The sequence below is a fragment of the Aquarana catesbeiana genome, linkage group LG06 (genome assembly GCF_042186555.1).
Source record: "Aquarana catesbeiana isolate 2022-GZ linkage group LG06, ASM4218655v1, whole genome shotgun sequence".
Lineage (NCBI taxonomy): Eukaryota > Metazoa > Chordata > Amphibia > Anura > Ranidae > Aquarana > Aquarana catesbeiana.
The window spans coordinates 319,606,580-319,624,289 of NC_133329.1; the positions used below are offsets into that span (position 1 = coordinate 319,606,580).

Genomic DNA, 17,710 nt, shown 5'->3' on the forward strand with positions numbered 1-17,710 from the left:
TCCTAGCACTCCCTGGATTACTGGCCATGATCCTGTGCTATGGATAGATGTCCACAGGCACCCCCAGATTCCTAGAGTGCCCGCAGCATCCCATTCCTTGCAGCGGTGGAGGTGGGGCAGCTTTTCATTCATCATACTGGCTTCTGAGTGAGTGTCACATTTACAGTTAGTGCGGATGTCCATGTCCACAGGGCATACTGTTTGGCTGAATACCATTTTCTCTTCACGGTTTTACCATCCTTTTAGACTGTTTTTACTGATCAAATTTGCCAATAAATTCTATTGCGATTACAGTTGTCATCCTCAATATTTTTGCCATCCTTTGGATCAGAGTTGTTTTTATTTGCTTGCCCTCATCTGGTCTTTTGAGTTTGGGTGCAGCAGCCTGAGTTTGGTATATTTTGGACTTCCTGGGTTTCCATTTTCTGCGCCTGGCTCACTGTGGTGGTATACGTTGCATAGGTGTGCTGAGGGGTGATGCAATACATTCCTATCACACTACTTACCTTTTTTTATTTTTACTTTATTGAAGTATCAAAAATGATACTTCACACAGATCTATGCAGTACAGCCACTTGCAGTTCGTAAAAATGCAGACATGCTGCATTTCTCAATGTAGCATTATGACGTAAACAATGTCCGCAGTGCCCTTGTGCTGAAAGCCCATGCTGATCCATTCAACCTAAACTGAAATGGTGTGAAGCAGCCCTACAGGTGATGGAAGAAAGTATTAGGAGCCAACCGGATGTGCCTTATCCAACTCTGCTGACAAAAAACAAGCTAATATGGAGGAGAGCACACAGAGGGATGACCTCATCAGGCTGCTGCTGCTCCTACACTGTCAAGAAGCTGGCATTTCTGATCTCCTCCTTTAAATGTTAGTTGCTCGCATCTCCAAAATGACAAAAAAGTATGCAGCAGAAGTCAGAACTTCTCATTTACATACTCATTCCACATTAGTAATCCGAAATATTGAAACCTTTTATAAGCAAAACATTCAAACAACTAGCATTTTTAACAAAAGATATTATCAGTTACAATTTTTACAGTTCGGGTTTTCTTTACATTTTTAGAATGTAACGACAAGGGCTTATTTTCAGGGATTTAGCCTAGCCAGCTTGTAAGCATGTTACCACCGCACCTGATTGCTCCTGCATCAAATCTAGTCCTTAACTAGATCAGCTGGACTAAGGCTGGCCATACACTATACAATTTTCTTATTCAATTTTCTTTAGATTTACCTTCAACTATGTAGTGCAAGGGCCTGCCTGATTGCATACACATTGAAAGTGTTTAGGTTTGACCTCATATTATATGGTTTTGGTAAATCTAAAGAAAAATTGAATAAGAAAATTGTATAATGTATGGCCAGCCTAAGGATGACTATTCCCCTTTTTTTTTTTTTTAACTTAATGGACAATTATTATTTATTAACTTGTGATATTCTTCTCACGACATGATGATAGTCACCTTTGTCTCTATACCTATGTCTGCATTATCTTCACCAGGCACCATGACATGGCCCATGGGTCTAATTTTTGTGAGACCAGCCCTATAAAAAGGGGTTTGCATACTATTCTATATTGCTGACTAATCCTGCGACTGAGGAGAAACCGCTTTCCTATCGATCAAAATTACAATATAATTGTTCGGAGACAGTATACTCTTGTGTGCTGTTGTTCTCCTTTTACTGGAAGGTTTCTACAGTAGCCGATGTAAAGAAAACTAAAAGGAAGAAAGCAACGGTATAAGTTTCATTTGGTTTCCATTTTTTTGTCTCTTGGTATCCCATTTAGAACAACTTTTCAAATGAATACTAGAGCCATTCATAACTACATCTGCACTATCTACCACCAGCACTGAGATTGTACCTTCTATATACAATAACCAGGGTAGGCTTTTTTTTTTTTTTTTTTATACACAAAAATGGGTTACACAATCACACAAGATTCAGTAAACTTAAAGCATAGCTCTACTTTTGTGGAGAAAAAACAAACATTCCCTTCTGGGTAATCTGTGTACACTGCAAGGATTATAAGAAACGTTGTTGCAGATTCCTACTTGAAGGGCACTAATGAGGAAATCTGCTGGGCCTGCATCCCTTTAGATGTGTTCCTATTGAAAGGATCTCTCAAAAAATGACATTTTTGTTGCAGGGGATGCCTGAAATCTGATTTGTATCTTCGGCAGACTTCTGGGAAAATTCATGAGCCAATCACACAAGCAGGAAATTATGTTTCTGGGGAGAGGTCAGTACACAATCTGTGTACACAACAGCTCCAGGTAGCCATATTGTAATGTATTCTCAGAAAAAAGGGAAGTTATCCACTACACATCCAATAGTTCCTAATCCATCTGAAGAGTGAGCAAGAGAGGGCGGCTACATTCCTGCCTACAGTGGGATTGTGGAGAATAAATGCCACCCTCGAACAGGAAGTCAGATCACAGCATCAAAAATGGGTTTGGAGATTTAGAGGCTGAGAACAATATATATATATATATATATTTTTTTTTTTATAGTTTCTCACTTCTGTAAAGAAACCAATCAGCTTCCAGGTTTTATTGCTCAAGATTAAGGTTAGAGGTTAGAAGCTGATTGACCACCATGCACAGCTGCACCAGATTCCGAGTGCTCCGGCTTTAGTAAATCTACCCCTATATGTCCACTAGGCTCTGCTGCATTTTGCAGTGCTTACTAATAGGAACATAGAGCAGAGAGGTAACCTCATGAGTGTGCTTTTTCTCTTTGGCAAGTTTGACAGTTCACATGTATGCCTTTCAACTATATAATGTGAGGTTTTCCTGAAGTTTAGCTTTTAGGAAACCTGTACCCAGAGAAAGGAGCGAAGTGAAGTCACACTGAAGACCAAAATCCTGCTCCGCTTACTTGTTCAGGTCAGTAACACAAAGCTACTGGGTTAGCATAAAAGCCAGGCGACAACATTTTAAATGGAGTTGTAAACTGTGGCAACATCCATATTTGATAAACTTCTGTTAATCAGCATTACGTTAATTGTGAAAACTAATCAGCAAATGACATACTTTCAGTTGAACTGTTGTGTGATCATGAAAACCACTGGTCCTGAGCAAGGCAAACAAAGTGCAATGATATCAAGTGTTACCGGTTTAGAAACACAAGCCTATTGCTACATCACAATGAATGCAACAGATAAGATTACCTTCGCTGTCAGCGCAGAATGTAATGAGCCAACCAACACCTGAGGCAAACGAGTTTTCAACTGAGCTTCTGAAATTTCCTACAGAAATAAACAAATTGTTCACTAATTGAAATTAAATGCACTTGGACCTAATTTAAAATGAAAGGTGTTTAATGTAAAGTGTTTCTAACAATTGCCTGAACAAATAATGGAGATAGGTTGTTATGGAAATCTCTAGAATATTGTGGCTTGTTCATACAGGTGGCTGGTAAAAATAGATAGTTGAGTCTCAGTTTTACCACCCCCTCTTAACCTGCAAAGGCAGCCAGACAAGGCTTTACATGTGAATGGCAAAAATTACACCCCATGTTCAAGCAAATGGGGCTGCACAGCAACCACATCAATATACATGGTTGTGATGTGAGCTTTAGTGTTAAAACTGGTAGTAAGGAAACAATATCTCACCTCTTAGCCACCCTCTGAAAGGCAATCTATTGCGGATTGCTTTTTAGAGGGGCAACAAGGGCTGCCACTCATCTGAACTAGAAGAAAAACACGCACTAATGGAAGGAATGCCAGAACAAAAGGAAATCAGTTCATACTATAAAAAAACAAAAAAAACAAACTCCCCCTTCATGAGAGCTTAAATTAAGATAAGGACCGTGAATGGACTCAAAATAGAGCTTTCCTGTGTGATACTGTGTAGGGAAGCTAATTGCTGGATCAAGAGTTACTGACCAGAAGTATCTGCTTGAGTAATCAAGATCTTGATTGCTCACACAGATACTGCTAGCCAGTAACTCTTGATCCAGAAATAGATCCCCTACTTATCTTAACAGAAGCAGGAGTTTTTTTGTTTTTAAACACCCCCCCCCCCCCCCCCCCCCCCCCGCATTGGTTGTGGTTTTTTTTTTTTTGTTTTTTTTTAGTATGAACTAATAAATACATTTGGACTCTTATCCTTTGGTCTGGTGCTCCTTCCAATAATGCATGTTTCTCTTCTGGTAGCCTTGTCTGTTGCAGGCTGCTTAACCAATCAGCTCTCCAAATGTTTTTGTCCTCTCACTACTTTGTATGAGCATTAGGCCCCTTTCACACGAGGCAGACTCCGTTTCCAAGGAGCCCGCCTCGGTCCGCTGGCTCAGCGGGAGATCAGTCTGTTGATCTCCGCTGACAGGTCCCTCTCTGCTCACTGAGCGGGGAGGGGCTTGGCAGGCTCTGCTGCCGCCTATGGAGGGATCGGATGAAAACGGACAGCGTGTCCGTTTTCATCAGATCTCACCCGATCCGATAGCGATGGACCTGGACGTAGGGCCATCCGTCTGCTTTTAGCGGATCGGACGGGGTCGGATGTCAGCGGATATGTCTCCGCTGACATCCGACGCTCCATAGACTAACATGGAGCGCCCGTTCAGGTCCGCCGTCAAAACTGACAGGCGGACCTGAACGGTCCGATCGTGTGAAAGGGGCCTTAAAGTCCCAGCCTCCTGGATGCTTTTTTGTTCACTGGACCCATCTGAACTAAGCTTTAGATAGTTTCACAAGAACATGCAGTCGGGATCTGTCACTTTTTTCAGATAGATCCAGACTGAACCACAATGTATGTCTATGGGCGGACGGATCTACACAAACATATGTCTGCTTACATCAGAGTCAGTTTATGTCTACGGGAAAATAGAACAAAAACAGAAAAGGCTTGCATCCTTTTTTGTTTTTACAAGCATAAAACCAAATGTAGCCCATTTATGTCAGTTCATTTATAGGCAAGAAACACAAAATTTGTTTATACTTTTATCCACCTATAATTAATTTAAGGATGAGCTCCGGCGTGTTCGCACACTCCACGTGCCGAGCCCGTCAGGAAGTCGGCACGGCGCTGCGCTAATCACAGGCAGTGAGACATTTCCCGATGAGCGGTTGCAGAGATTGGGAAATGTCTCACTGCCTGTGATTAGCGCAGCGCAGCGCCGTGCCGACTTCCTGGCGGGCTCGGCACGTGGAGTGTGCGAACACGCCAGAGCTCATCCTTAAATTAAATTTCTCCAAAAAATAAAAATATGAAGGATGTAAAAAACAGAGATATACCGAAGTAAACTATACCGAAGACATATGCACAAACTGAAGTGAAAGGATTTTTTTAATTTTTAAAACCGCTTTTGTGAAAGAAATGAGGACACTCATGTGAAAAGATTCAATGATTTAGGCCTGGTTCACACCTATGCATTTTTTAGTGCACTTTCAATTTTGCAGAAACACACTACAGTCCATTTAACATGGTTTCCTATGAATGTAGTTCACATCTGTGCATTTTATGGAAAGGGCCAGGGACTTTTTTCTGGTTTTTGGTTCCATAGACTTCAATGAATCAAAAACGTGTATTGAAAAATGCAAAATGCACCTGGAATATGCAAACTGATACCTTCATAGCTGTTAATCAGGCCTCAGACAGGGAACCCGTTGGGACAGATCTCTGTCCCGCATACAACCATCTAATGTGTATATATAAATACACATCACATATAAAAGTTATACATTGGATTCATAAAGTATTCAGACCCCCTTCACTTTTTCAATGTTATGTTGCAGCCTGATACTACAGCTGTTTAAATTATTTTTTTCTCAATAATCTACACTCAGTACCCCATAATGACAAAGTGAAAACAGAATTTTAGAAAGTTCTGTGAATTTATTAAAAAGAATAAACTGAAATATCACACGTACTTAAAGCGGGGTTCCACACAAATTTTGAACAATATCTGTATGTATTCTCTTCTTTGCCTAGATGCTGACATGCCGTTTAAAAAAAATTTAAAATCGCGTAATTACCTTTTATTTTTGTATTCTTCTTTGCACTTCCTGGTTCTCCTCCCGTGGGAGTAGGTGTGTTCTAGCCTCTCCCAGACTCCTGGGAGCTAGTCTCAGGCTTCCCAGGATGCCACTGAGCATGTGCGGGAGCGAGCAGTGAATGCTGGGAGCATAGCATTCACCACATCCAGGAAATAAATGCTTGTGGGCTTCAAATGCCCACAATGAAGATGGAAGCCGCCTGCAGTGAATAATATAAGTTATTCTTTCCGACGAAATCTGACACAGGTGGACATATTACACACAATATGCGAGTATGTAATGCTGAGAAGAAAAGTTTGTGAATGAACTCAAAAAAAAAAAAAAAAAAAAAAAGGATAGATAGGTGGACCACCGCTTTAAGTATTCAGACCCTTTGCTCAGTACTTTGTTGAAAAACCTTTAGCAACAACTACAGTCTTAAATATTTTTGAGACTGACACAACAAGCTTGGCACACCTGGATTGGGGGATTTTCTGCCATTCTTCTTTGCAAATCCTCTCAAGCTCAGTCAGGTTGGATGAGGAGCTTCAGTGGACAGCCATTTTCAAATCTCTCAAGAGATGTTCAATAGGGTTCAAATCAGGGCTTTGGCTGGGCAACTCTAGAACATTCACAGAATTGTCCCTAAGCCACTCCTGTGTTATCTGCCTGTGTGCTTAGGATCATTGCCATGTTGGAAGGTGAACCTTCGGCCCAGTCTTAGGTCCTGAGCACTGTGGCACAGGTTTTCATTAAGGATATCTCTGTACTTTGCTCCAATCAGCTTTCCCTTAACCCCGATCATTCTCCTAGTCCCTGCTGCAGAAAAACGCTACCACAGCATGATCCTGCCACCACCATGTTTCACTGTAGGGATGGCATTGAGCTGGCGATGAGAGGTGCCTGGTTTCCTCCAGACATAACATTTAGAATTGAGGCCAAACAGTTCAATCTTGGTTTCATCAGACTAGAGGAGCTTGTTTCTCACTGCCTGAGAGCCCTTCAGGTGTTTTTTTTCTAACTCCAAGTGGGCTTTCATGTGTTTTGCACTGAGGAGAGGCTTTCGTCTAGCCACTCTGCCATAAGCCCAGATAGGTGGAGGGCTACAGTGATGATTGTTCTTGAACTTTGTCCCATCTCCACACAGGATCTCTGGAGCTCAGTCAGAGTGACCATTGGGTTCTTGGTCACCTCTCATACTAAGGCCCTTCTCCCTCCTGATTGCTCAGTTTGGGGGGCGACCAGCTCTTGGATGAGTCCTGGTTATGTTAAACTTCTTCTATCTGAGAATTATGGAGGCCACTGTGCTCTTGGGAACCTTCAGTGCAACAGATTTTTTTTTGTAGCCTTCCCCTGATTTGTGCCCCGCAAAGATCCTGTCTCTGAGCTCTGCAGGCAGTTCCTTTGAGCTCATGGCTTTTGATCAGATACAGTATGCATTGTCAGCTGTGAGGCCTTTTATAGAGGTGTGTGCCTTTGCAAACCATGTCCAATCAATTTTATTTACTACAGGTGGACTCCAATCAAGGTCTAGAAACATCTCAGCAATGATCAAGAGAAATGGGAGGCACCTAAGCTAAATTTTAAGTGTTGTTGCAAAGGGTCTGAATACTTATGCCAATCGGATATTTAAATTTTTCCATTTTAATAAACTAAGACATTTCTAAAATTCTGTTTTCACTTTGCCATTATGGGGTACTGAGTGTAGATTGATGAGAAAAAAAATGAATTTCAACATCTGAATTATCAGGCTGCAACATAACAGAACTGAAATAAGTGAAGGGTGTCAGAATACATTATGAATGCACTGTATCTATCATTCAGAAATATGTATACTGAAAAACAGGGCAAAAAAACGCCACTGGCATTCATCATTTATCTTGCTTTGTTACTTGTGAAAAAAAATGGTAAAATTGTGCACACGGTCATGGGGTATGCTTACGGCATAGATGCAGCTTTCCAAAGTTTACATATTTCCCTTTTAGGGATTTAAGGTTGTACTAGTAAAGCGAACAAAACAGGTTGTACAAGTTTGGCAAGCCTACCCCCACGCTTCAAGAAGAAAGTGGAAAAAACTGAAAAAAGGTACTTCAAAGCTGATGTAAACAGGTACATCTAGGAGGTATTTCAAAGCTGATGCAAACAGGTACATATATTGCAGGCTGGTCACCCTACATTTTTGTTTTAAATATTTTTTTAGAGTGCTCAACACAAATTCTTGTAAACAAAGTACTACTACTCAATACAAGAGAAAGAACCAGTCTGTGAGCCAAACTTTATCAGCATTGATATAAGAAACTAAAAGTTAATTCCAGCCTCCCCTTCAGTCTTGCAGTTCTTCAGGTGCCTTTCCTGTTCTGAAATTGCTTAGGCCTCTTTCACATGAACGATCCGTTCAGGTCCACCTGTCAGTTTTTTAGGCGGACCTGAACGGACCCTCCATAGACCTCTGACATCCGCTGACATCCGACCCGCTCCGATCCGAAAAAGTGTAACGGAGGAAAAACCTACCTTTTCCATCCGTTATCGGATTGGGTGACGACGGACTCTACGGTCCGTCATCATCCGATCTCCCATAGGGGAGAGCGGCACTCTGACAGGTCCGTCGCTGCACACTGTCATCTGCCTGCTCAGCGGGGATCCACGGAGTGATCCCCGCTGAGCAAGCGGATGTTCTTAGGACGGATCATCACAGATCCGTCCCGTGTAAAAGGACCCTTACTATGATTTGACTGCACACTGTGGAAGCTGCAAGTCAAATATTGTAGAGCCCATCTAATTACAGATTTAATTTCACTAGCATGTAATAAATCTATGCAGATCAAACTTCAGCTTTAACCCTCTCGCTAACAGGTCCTGACAGAGGGGGTGGGTTGGGGGGGCTGGGGATGCCACCGGGATTGTGTGTAAAACTGACAGGCAGACTCCAGGCCCGGGACTGACATGGTGAGTACAGGCGGGTGGAGGGGAGGGAGAAGAGCGGACATCCGTCCGCTTTTCTCCCCTTTTTTGCAGTGACCTGGAAACCGATGTTTATGACGTCACGTCCGGATCACCTGTCACTTTCCCAGCTAGTAAAGCCATGAAAGAAAAGCGAAGAAAAAAAAAATGTACGAACATAAAACGCACAGGTCGGGAGTGCCTATGCGTGAAAGCGTAGCTTGCGATACACGTTACATATTGCTTTGCACGCCAAAGAGCAATAATTCTAGCACAAGACCTCCTCTGTAACACTAAACTGATGACCTAAAAGGGGGTCTTTGAAGCATCTTCTATAGAAAACGTAGGGTACTTAAGTTTGTCGCCATTTCGCAGGCGCACACGAAATTTAATAGATACCTAGCCATGCTAGGTATTTTATTTACTGCAAGATCGGCCTTTATATTTTACCAAAAAATTGGGTAGTTTATTACGTTTGTTTGCCCTAAAATTCACTTTAGCGCGTTTACTGAAATTCTGTATTTGCAGTAATATCGTGTGACATAAAAAAATTTAGGCTACCACTATTTTATTCTCTAGGATGTCTGCTGTCAGAAAATATAGGTTTGGGGTTTTTGTGTAATCTGCGCAAAAAATTTAAAAACTGTTTTGACAGCAAAAAGGTTAATGTACAATAAAGTCCAGTTGCGGCTGAAGGGTGAAAACATGTTAGAAGAGTTTTCCCCGGTGGGACTCTGCTGCACTTTATGCAGTACTTTAAATTCAATTATCCACATTGGCAAACTGATGTGCAGTTGCTTCTCTCTTGTACTGTAGATCTTTCTTGGAGCCATTACAAGCTCCCCAGCAGTCCAGAGAAAGTCTACTCTGGGGTTTATTATTAACGACTACTATTTCTGTGTGGTATATACTACTCCTCAATCTGGTGTTATTTACTTACCCGCCCATAGCTCTGTTACAGAACTTGACACGTAATTCATTGCAAAATTAACCAAATTATCCTTTACTCGATCACCAAAGTATTTTACTGGAGACTGCAAATGGAAAAGAAAAAAAAAAAAAAAAAAAAAAAAAAAACACATGACACCCTATAGATCTTGAATACAGAAATCTTATCTCTCATCTTATTCATCATGGTGAAGTCCATTTTCTAACTGGTAACAGCTAAAAAGAACATTTCTCCTCTGAAATGTTGCTTTCCTTCAATGTTACACTTACCCAGATGTGACCCTTTATTTTCAATACAGGCAAAATAGAGAAGGCACGTTCACCAATGTGTACTTTGTTTTAGGTAGATTTTACCAACAACTTCCTATCCCACTGATCTAACAGATGAGGATATTTCCTCACCCTCAGTGAAATCACAGATAGAAACAAAAACCTGTCAGAAGTTTAAACCTTTCCAACACTAGCAGAAAATGTGCTTTTATTGATGTGTATCCCACTGGAGATATTTTTCACCCCTTCTGTCTTGTCAACTTCTTCTGTCAACAGGAAGTAAAGAGAAAATCTCCCCAGAAGGGCCACAGACAGCAAACCCTAATAAACACTCTAATGTCTTCTGCACTTACAGTGCCTTGCAAAAGTATTCACCCCCTTGGCATTTTTCCTGTTTTGTTACCTCACAACCTGAAATTAACATGGATTGTTTGAGGATTTGCATCATTTAATTTACAGAACATGCCCACAACTTTTAAGATGTTTTTTTTTTTTTTTTTTTTTTTTTTTATTGTGAAGCAAACAACAAATAGGACAAAATAACAGAAAAAGTCAATGTGCATAACTATTCACCCCCCTAAAGTCAATACTTTGTAGAGCCACCTTTTGCGGCTATCACAACTCCAAGTCACTTTGGATAAGTCTCTATGAGCTTGCCACATCTTACCACTGGGATTTTTGCCCATTCCTGCTTGCAAAACTGCTCCAGCTCCTTCAAGTTGGATGGTTTGTGCTTGTGAACAGCAATCTTTAAGTCTGACCACAGATTTTCTATTGGATTGAGGTCTCAGCTTCGACTAGGCCATTCCAACACATTTACATGTTTCCCCTTAAACCACTCAGTGTTGCTTTAGCAGTGTGTTTGGGGTCATTGTCCTCCTGGAAGGTGGTACAGGTTTTGCTCAAGAATATCCCTGTATTTAGCACCATAAATCTTTTTCTCAACCCTGACAAGTTTCCCAGTCCCGACTGCTGAAAAACATCCCCACAGCATGATGCTGCCACCATCATGTTTCACTGTGGGGATGGTGTTCTTTGGGTGATGCGTTAGGTTTGCACCAGACATAGCGTTTTCTTTGATGGCCAAAAAGTTCAATTTTAGTCTCATCAGACCAGAGCACCTTCCTCCATACATTTTGGGAGTCTCCTACATGCCTTTTCACAAACTCAAAACGTGTCATTTTGTTTTTTGCTGAAAGTAATGGTTTTCTTCTGGCCACTCTGCAATAAAGTCCAACTCTATGGAGCGTATGGCTTATTGTCGCCCTATGTACTGATACTCCAGTCTCTGCTGTGGAACTCTGCAGCTCCTCCAGGGTTACCTTAGGTCTCTGTGCTGCCTCTCTGATTAATGCCCTCCTTACCCGGTCCATGAGTTTTGGTGTGCGGCCGTCTCTTGGCAGGTTTGCTGTTGTGCCATGTTCTTTCCATTTGGTTATGATAGATTTGATGGTGCTCCCAGGGATCTTCATAGATTTGGATATTTTTTAAAACCCAACCCTGACTTGTACTTCTCAACATTGTCCCTTACTTGTTTGGAGAGTTCCTTGGTCTTCAAGGCAGTGTTTGGTTAGTGGTGCCTCTTGCTTAGGTGTTGCAGCCTTTCAAATAGGTGTATATGTAATGAAAGATCATGTGACACTTAGATTGCACACAGGTGGACATCATTTCACTAATTATGTGACTTCTATGGGCTTCATAACAAAGGTGGTGAATATAATTCAGAATAAAAAAAACATTGAACTAAAGGCTGTAATGTAACAAAATAGTTAAAAAGCCAAGGGGGGTGAATACTTTTGCAAGGCACTGTATGCAAAAAAAATTAAAGTGGAACTTTAGTCAGAAAATTAAGTCTTGCTAGGTTGGTGCCTTTTGCAGGTATAGCTATGTAAAACATTAAAAATAAGTGCCTATACTGTTTAAAATCCAGTAATACACTGTCTCACCCAGCTCTGCACGTGCTCAGTTGCTCTCTATTTTTTAGCACTGTGCTTAAAATTTAGATGCTAATCTGATGCCAGCCTAAAGATTTACTATTGCTCAGGGGCTTTGGGCTTCAGCAAAATGGCATCCTCCAGCAAGAAGGAACAGGAACAGTGCTGGAGGCAAGTTACAGCACACACTAATTTTGGTAGCATAATTACGAATATGGAATCAATGTTTCGTACTAAAGAACATTATTTTTGTCAAGTTGTTATGGGTAAAGTTCTGCTTTAGGGAAACTAGCCTTGGTTTTCAAATTGTATTTTTTAAAGGGCAACTCCACTTTTGTTGGAGAGTAAAAAAACATTCCCCTCTGAGTGATCTGTGTACATTGCAGGGATTTTAACAAACTCTTACAGATTTCTACCTTTTGTTATTCTGAAGAAATAGCTGTTTGTTTGTTTGTCTGTATCCATGTGCGGAGTGAATCTGTATGGGAGTGGTTTTATAATTATCAACCAGCTGCACACCTACAGGGCTCTAATGAGGAAAATTGCAGGTTCTGCCTCCCTTTAGACGTGATTTCCCTTTGCGAGTATGGGATGCCAAAAATCTTATTTGTATCTTAGTGCAGACTTCTGGGAAAATCAGTAAGCCAATCATTCAAGTAGCAATGACATTTTCTGTACATCTGTGTATGGAAAGCCTCCATGTAGCTATACTGCATTGAATTTTACAGAAAATTACAGCATTGAATAGGAAAGGTAATTTTTTATATCATTCATATGACTCGCAATTGCATAGGCTAAATATTTTTTTTTATTTGCTATTTTTTTTCCACGAAAGTGGAGTTACTCTTTAAAAAAAACACCACTATCACTGAGTAACATTTATAACACAAACACAAATCAACTATGTAAAGTACTTTGTAATATAGTGTTATTAAAAATGTCCATTATATTCTGCAACTGCTGTAATTTTCTGAAAGTGTCAAATGTCACTTCTTTCCAGTATTTCTGGTTTCTGCAATCGGCTCACTGATCTCCCCAAGTCTGCACTGAAATACAAGGCAAGTATTAAGCATCTCTTTTAATAGAAGTTTTACTTTGAGATGCTCCTGAAGGCTTGCCTTCTTCCAAAAGGGATGCAAACACTGCAGCTTTCCTCATTATAAAACATTATAAAACACTAAGCTAGGCTCAGGTGGTTACAATCAAGACTGAAAAAAGGCTGGGTTCACACTTGTGTGATGCAAGACATTGCATGTGACTCGCACTGCACTGCTGTGCACATCACGTGCACATCACATGCGAGGTCTGTGCGATGCAAACTCAGCCATACAACATGGCTGAAATTGCATCGAATTTGCACCAAAATGGAGCAGGACCCTATTATTGATCCGCACTGGAATAGGATCACACGGGTGTTCACACATACGTGATCCGATTCCTGCACCATTTCAAAGTTCGCACTGCAATCCGATCTGGGGGTGTCATTAAATTTCTATTGACACCCGCAGCGATTCGCAGGAGGGCAGTGTGATCTGTCTGCGATTCAGGTGTGATGCATCACACCAGTGTGAACCCAAACAGTCTGGAAAAGAAAATGGTGAAATAGACAACAGTTTTTTTCAGAAGAGGAACAGGTAGAAAAATCTGCTGCATTTGTTAAAATCACTGTAATAAATACAGATCAACTAAATGGGGATTGAGTTCTTTTTTCAACAAAATTGGAGTTACACTCAAAGTATGCATGCTGTCACACAAAAGAAATGCTTAGAAAGAAACAAAAAACACTTTACTATTCCAGCTTTAAATATGTAGAGGCTTGGATAACTATTAATTCCTCGGCTTCTGCAAAGCATGCGGTCATCTCCACAATTTACTGCTCCAACACGAATAAGACCGTCCATCTCTTTGGCAAACTCTCTCCACTAGAGGGAAAAAAATAACACTTATTACAAGGATTTCAAGGGAGAAAATTCCTCCTTTAAACAACAAATGAACAGCATGTCAAAACATCATAACCAGTTATATAGAGCACTGCTTACTGTGGGAGCAAGATCATGGCAGTGGGAGCAGCGAGGCGAATAGAAATTAACGAACCACAGTTCTCCGGAGTTTATGGCCCCATCTATTGAGGGGGAAACAAGCAAAACTTTAATAACAAATTGGATAACTTCTACATAATTCAGGCATTTATTCTATGCTATGTGAAAAAAAAAAACTGTAAAGATGGAAACTGCACATGGTAAATTCAGTTAAAAAGTGTTACTAAACCCACAACAGTAAAATCAGTGTGTAAATGCAGTAAAGCATACTTGTTTTACTCTCTGTGGAACCTAAAGGGTTAATCCTGAGCATGGTTAAAAAGTCTGTTTGATTCTGGATTATCCAATCCTTCCCTTCGCACTCAGTCCTCAATAAGAGCCTTGGGGGCATTCTGCACATGCTCAGTTTGGTGTGTATTGCAAGAGAGGTTTATTTTATTTTTTTGGGGGGAGGGTGCATGTTATCAGCACGGGGCCAATCAGCACTGTCCAGAGGGTCAGGTGTCCTGCAGCCTCATAGGACAGTCAAATGAAATGAAAACTCCTCCTACAAGCTTTAACCAGTGCTCAGCCTCACACTGATAGAAGTCACTAAACTGCTATATACCGCTGATGAGAAAAGGTATTTAGCCGTTTATATTGACAAAAATAATTTCATTTCCATGTTCTGTGTACTGTAGGAGTCCAGATATAGTGAATGCAGGGTCCCAGGTTTAGTAATACTTTTAAGTTAAATTTTAAGAACCCACAATCCTGAGCTAGTCAGACAGGCATGCAGGTATGATCTGTCCATCCTTGGTCTGCAGAGGTGTAAATACGAGTTACTATCTATGGAGAGAAGAGGGAAAAGGAAAGAGGAGAGAAGCATGCAATAATTTATCAGGAGCAAACAGTACTTTCTGGAAGAGGTTTCAAAACTTATTCAATAGCTCATGTTTTCCTGATGGCCACTGACCAGGTGTCTGGCTACCTACAGCCCTGAGATCTTTCAGGAAGGGGCAACAGACATCTAATGTCTATATCAGCCTCTCTCAACCTTTTCAACACAGAGGAACCCTTGAAATACCTTTCTGGTCTCAAGGAACCCTGCTAAACATTACTATGTCTATAACTCATGATACAGTAGTGTGATGGTCAGAGGGAAGAATGCTTCACACACTTGTGGTTTTTAAGAACTATCCCCTTACAGATAGCTAAAAGGATCAATGATGTGAGTGAGAACTTGCCAGAGGCAAAAATAGGTCATTGATCAAAGGAAACACTAGTTACTTAGAGGAACCCTAGTCTATATGTATGTTTGTATCAATTTTTTTAACATCTCCCCCCCCCCCCCCACAAGTATGATGCAACAAAGCACAAGAAAGCTGAACCACATCCTACTGCATATACAAGGGTCAGAAAGAATGTCCAGGTTGCGTTTGCAATCATCGTACAATCATTTCCATCATATCATTGACTTGTTTGTGCATGCAATCGCCACACGACAGCTTCTATCACATTCAAAGCAATCCACTTAGATTGCAATTTCTGGAAATTTAGAATGCAATTTTTTACATTTGCCCACAAGCTTGTAACACTATCACCTAAGGGTCCTTTCACAGGGGTGGTCCACCCAGCAGACTCCCCTTTGCTCAGCAGGTGATAGGTCAGCTGATCTCCACTAAGCAGGCAGGTGACAGGTCTGTCTCCGCTCACTGTGGCGAGACGAACCTGTCAGAGCCCATTTCTCCTCTATGGGGAGATCGGATGAAAACTGACCACCTGTCCGGTTTCATCTGATCCGCCAGACAAATGGAAAAATAGGGTCGCCATCTGTCTGGATTTCACAGACAGGATCGGATAGCAGCAGACATGTCACCGCTGACATCTGCTCCATAGGAGTGAATGGAGCATCCAATCAGGTCCGCCTGAAACACTGACAGGCGGACCTGATCAGAAAGCCTGTGTGAAAGGGCCCTGAAGGACGTTTTTTCTTTTTTTTTTTAAAGCGTTTGTGAAGCCTTGCTATTAGAGGCTTGCATACAGCACTGTGTAAATCCTTTCTAAAACCGAGCAGTGTAAATAGCTATATAGAACTGCCTTCAGGCTGGTCACATGACTCTTTTCATGACCGCTTTTCAGCTCCGATACACGGCTACTGCAGGAGGGACTGTGATCTCCCTCCGATGTCAGCCGGGGAAATCCTGTGGCCGCTCAGCTACTCCTGCAGTAGCCGTGTATCGGAGCTGTAAAGCATCCACGAGTCACGTGACCGGCCTGAAGATAGCTCTAAATGGCTATTTACACTGCTCGTTTTTAGAAAGAATTTACACAGTGTTGTATGCCAGCCTCTAATAGAGAGGCTGGCAGTGACAATTTTAGGTTAATTTTCAATAATAGCGGCGGCGGGACGGAGACAGAGAGGGAGCTGACAGGCAGAAAGGAGGGGGTGAGGAGAGAGAGGAGAGCAGAGCATGGCAGCGTATGACAGAGGGACGCACTTTGACCAAGGTGATCAGGGCGGAGCAGACCGATGGGGGGGGGGGGTTAGGTTTACAGTTTAGAGGGGGGCAGATTACACAGCACAAGCACTGTGCTGTTTAATCTGCTTTAAAGGACCAGGCTCTGTATTTTTTTTTTTTTGGGGGGGGGGGGTGGTGGGGGGGGTTAACAAACAAACACTTTAAGTAAAAGTGACATATTGTCTCAGTAACCGCTTAGACTCCTTATTTCACTTGAAAAATTACACTATGGGGTTTATTTACTAAAGGCAAATCCACTTTGCACTACAAGTGCACTTGGAAGTGCAGTCGCTGTAGATCTGAGGGGGGCAGAGCTACTCCTAATTTTGATCTTCCCCTCAGATCTACAGCGACTGCACTTACAATGCACTTGTAGTGCAAGTTGATTTGCCGTTAGTAAATCAACCCCTATGTGAGTGATAGCTATAGACATAGCTTCAGTTCTGATACACAGCCCAAAAAAATCAAGCCCCAATTACCCTTTGCTTGCTTATAAATGCACACAAATTTAAGAGACCTTGTTGTAGATCTCTCTGGAGAAGAAAAATTAGGCTAATGAGGTTTATTTACCAAATTCTCCTCTATCCAAGGTGATGACTTCAGGGTCATCATCATAAATACCTGAAAAATAAAAGTGCAAATTAGATTAACCAGTACTGAACTGTGTTATATGTGTTATAGTGGATTTATCGGCAGCAAGATTACATTCCTGACATAATATACAGCAACACTCTTTCTGCAAAATTGGAATCACTAACTATTGGGTTGACTGAACTAAAGTACATGTAAAACATTGGGGACTTTTTGTGAACATAAAGGCTACTGAATAGGCCTCAGGGTTTACAACACCATTATAGCAAGGCCAGGAAGTAGATGTTGACCCCGATGATGGCATCAACAAAGAGTGCCAGCCTGGGGAGAAATAAAGTAACTCTGGAAGACATAATAAATACCTGTAAGTGTTGCATGCAATTTAGCATTGCATACTGTACCTTATGTTAAATAATATCAGATGCTAGACCTGCTTTAAACATTGAAAATTTCCACTCCACATTAAATCACTTCTCTTGATAGACATAGGCAGCAGGTATTCC

At 41.4% G+C, this 17,710-nt stretch overlaps 1 protein-coding gene across 1 annotated transcript in view; it reads right to left on the minus strand.

Annotated features, from left to right (window-relative positions):
* Positions 1–17,710, minus strand: part of DNAJC10 (DnaJ heat shock protein family (Hsp40) member C10) — a 130,101-nt gene that overhangs the window by 77,974 nt on the left and 34,417 nt on the right. Inside the window, exons 4-8 of the mRNA XM_073633737.1 lie at positions 17,187–17,237; positions 14,116–14,198; positions 13,867–13,998; positions 9,865–9,958; positions 3,180–3,257 (exon numbers count right to left, since the gene is read on the minus strand). Coding sequence (XP_073489838.1) covers positions 3,180–3,257; positions 9,865–9,958; positions 13,867–13,998; positions 14,116–14,198; positions 17,187–17,237 — 438 coding nt within the window. The remainder of the gene's footprint in view (positions 1–3,179; positions 3,258–9,864; positions 9,959–13,866; positions 13,999–14,115; positions 14,199–17,186; positions 17,238–17,710) is intronic.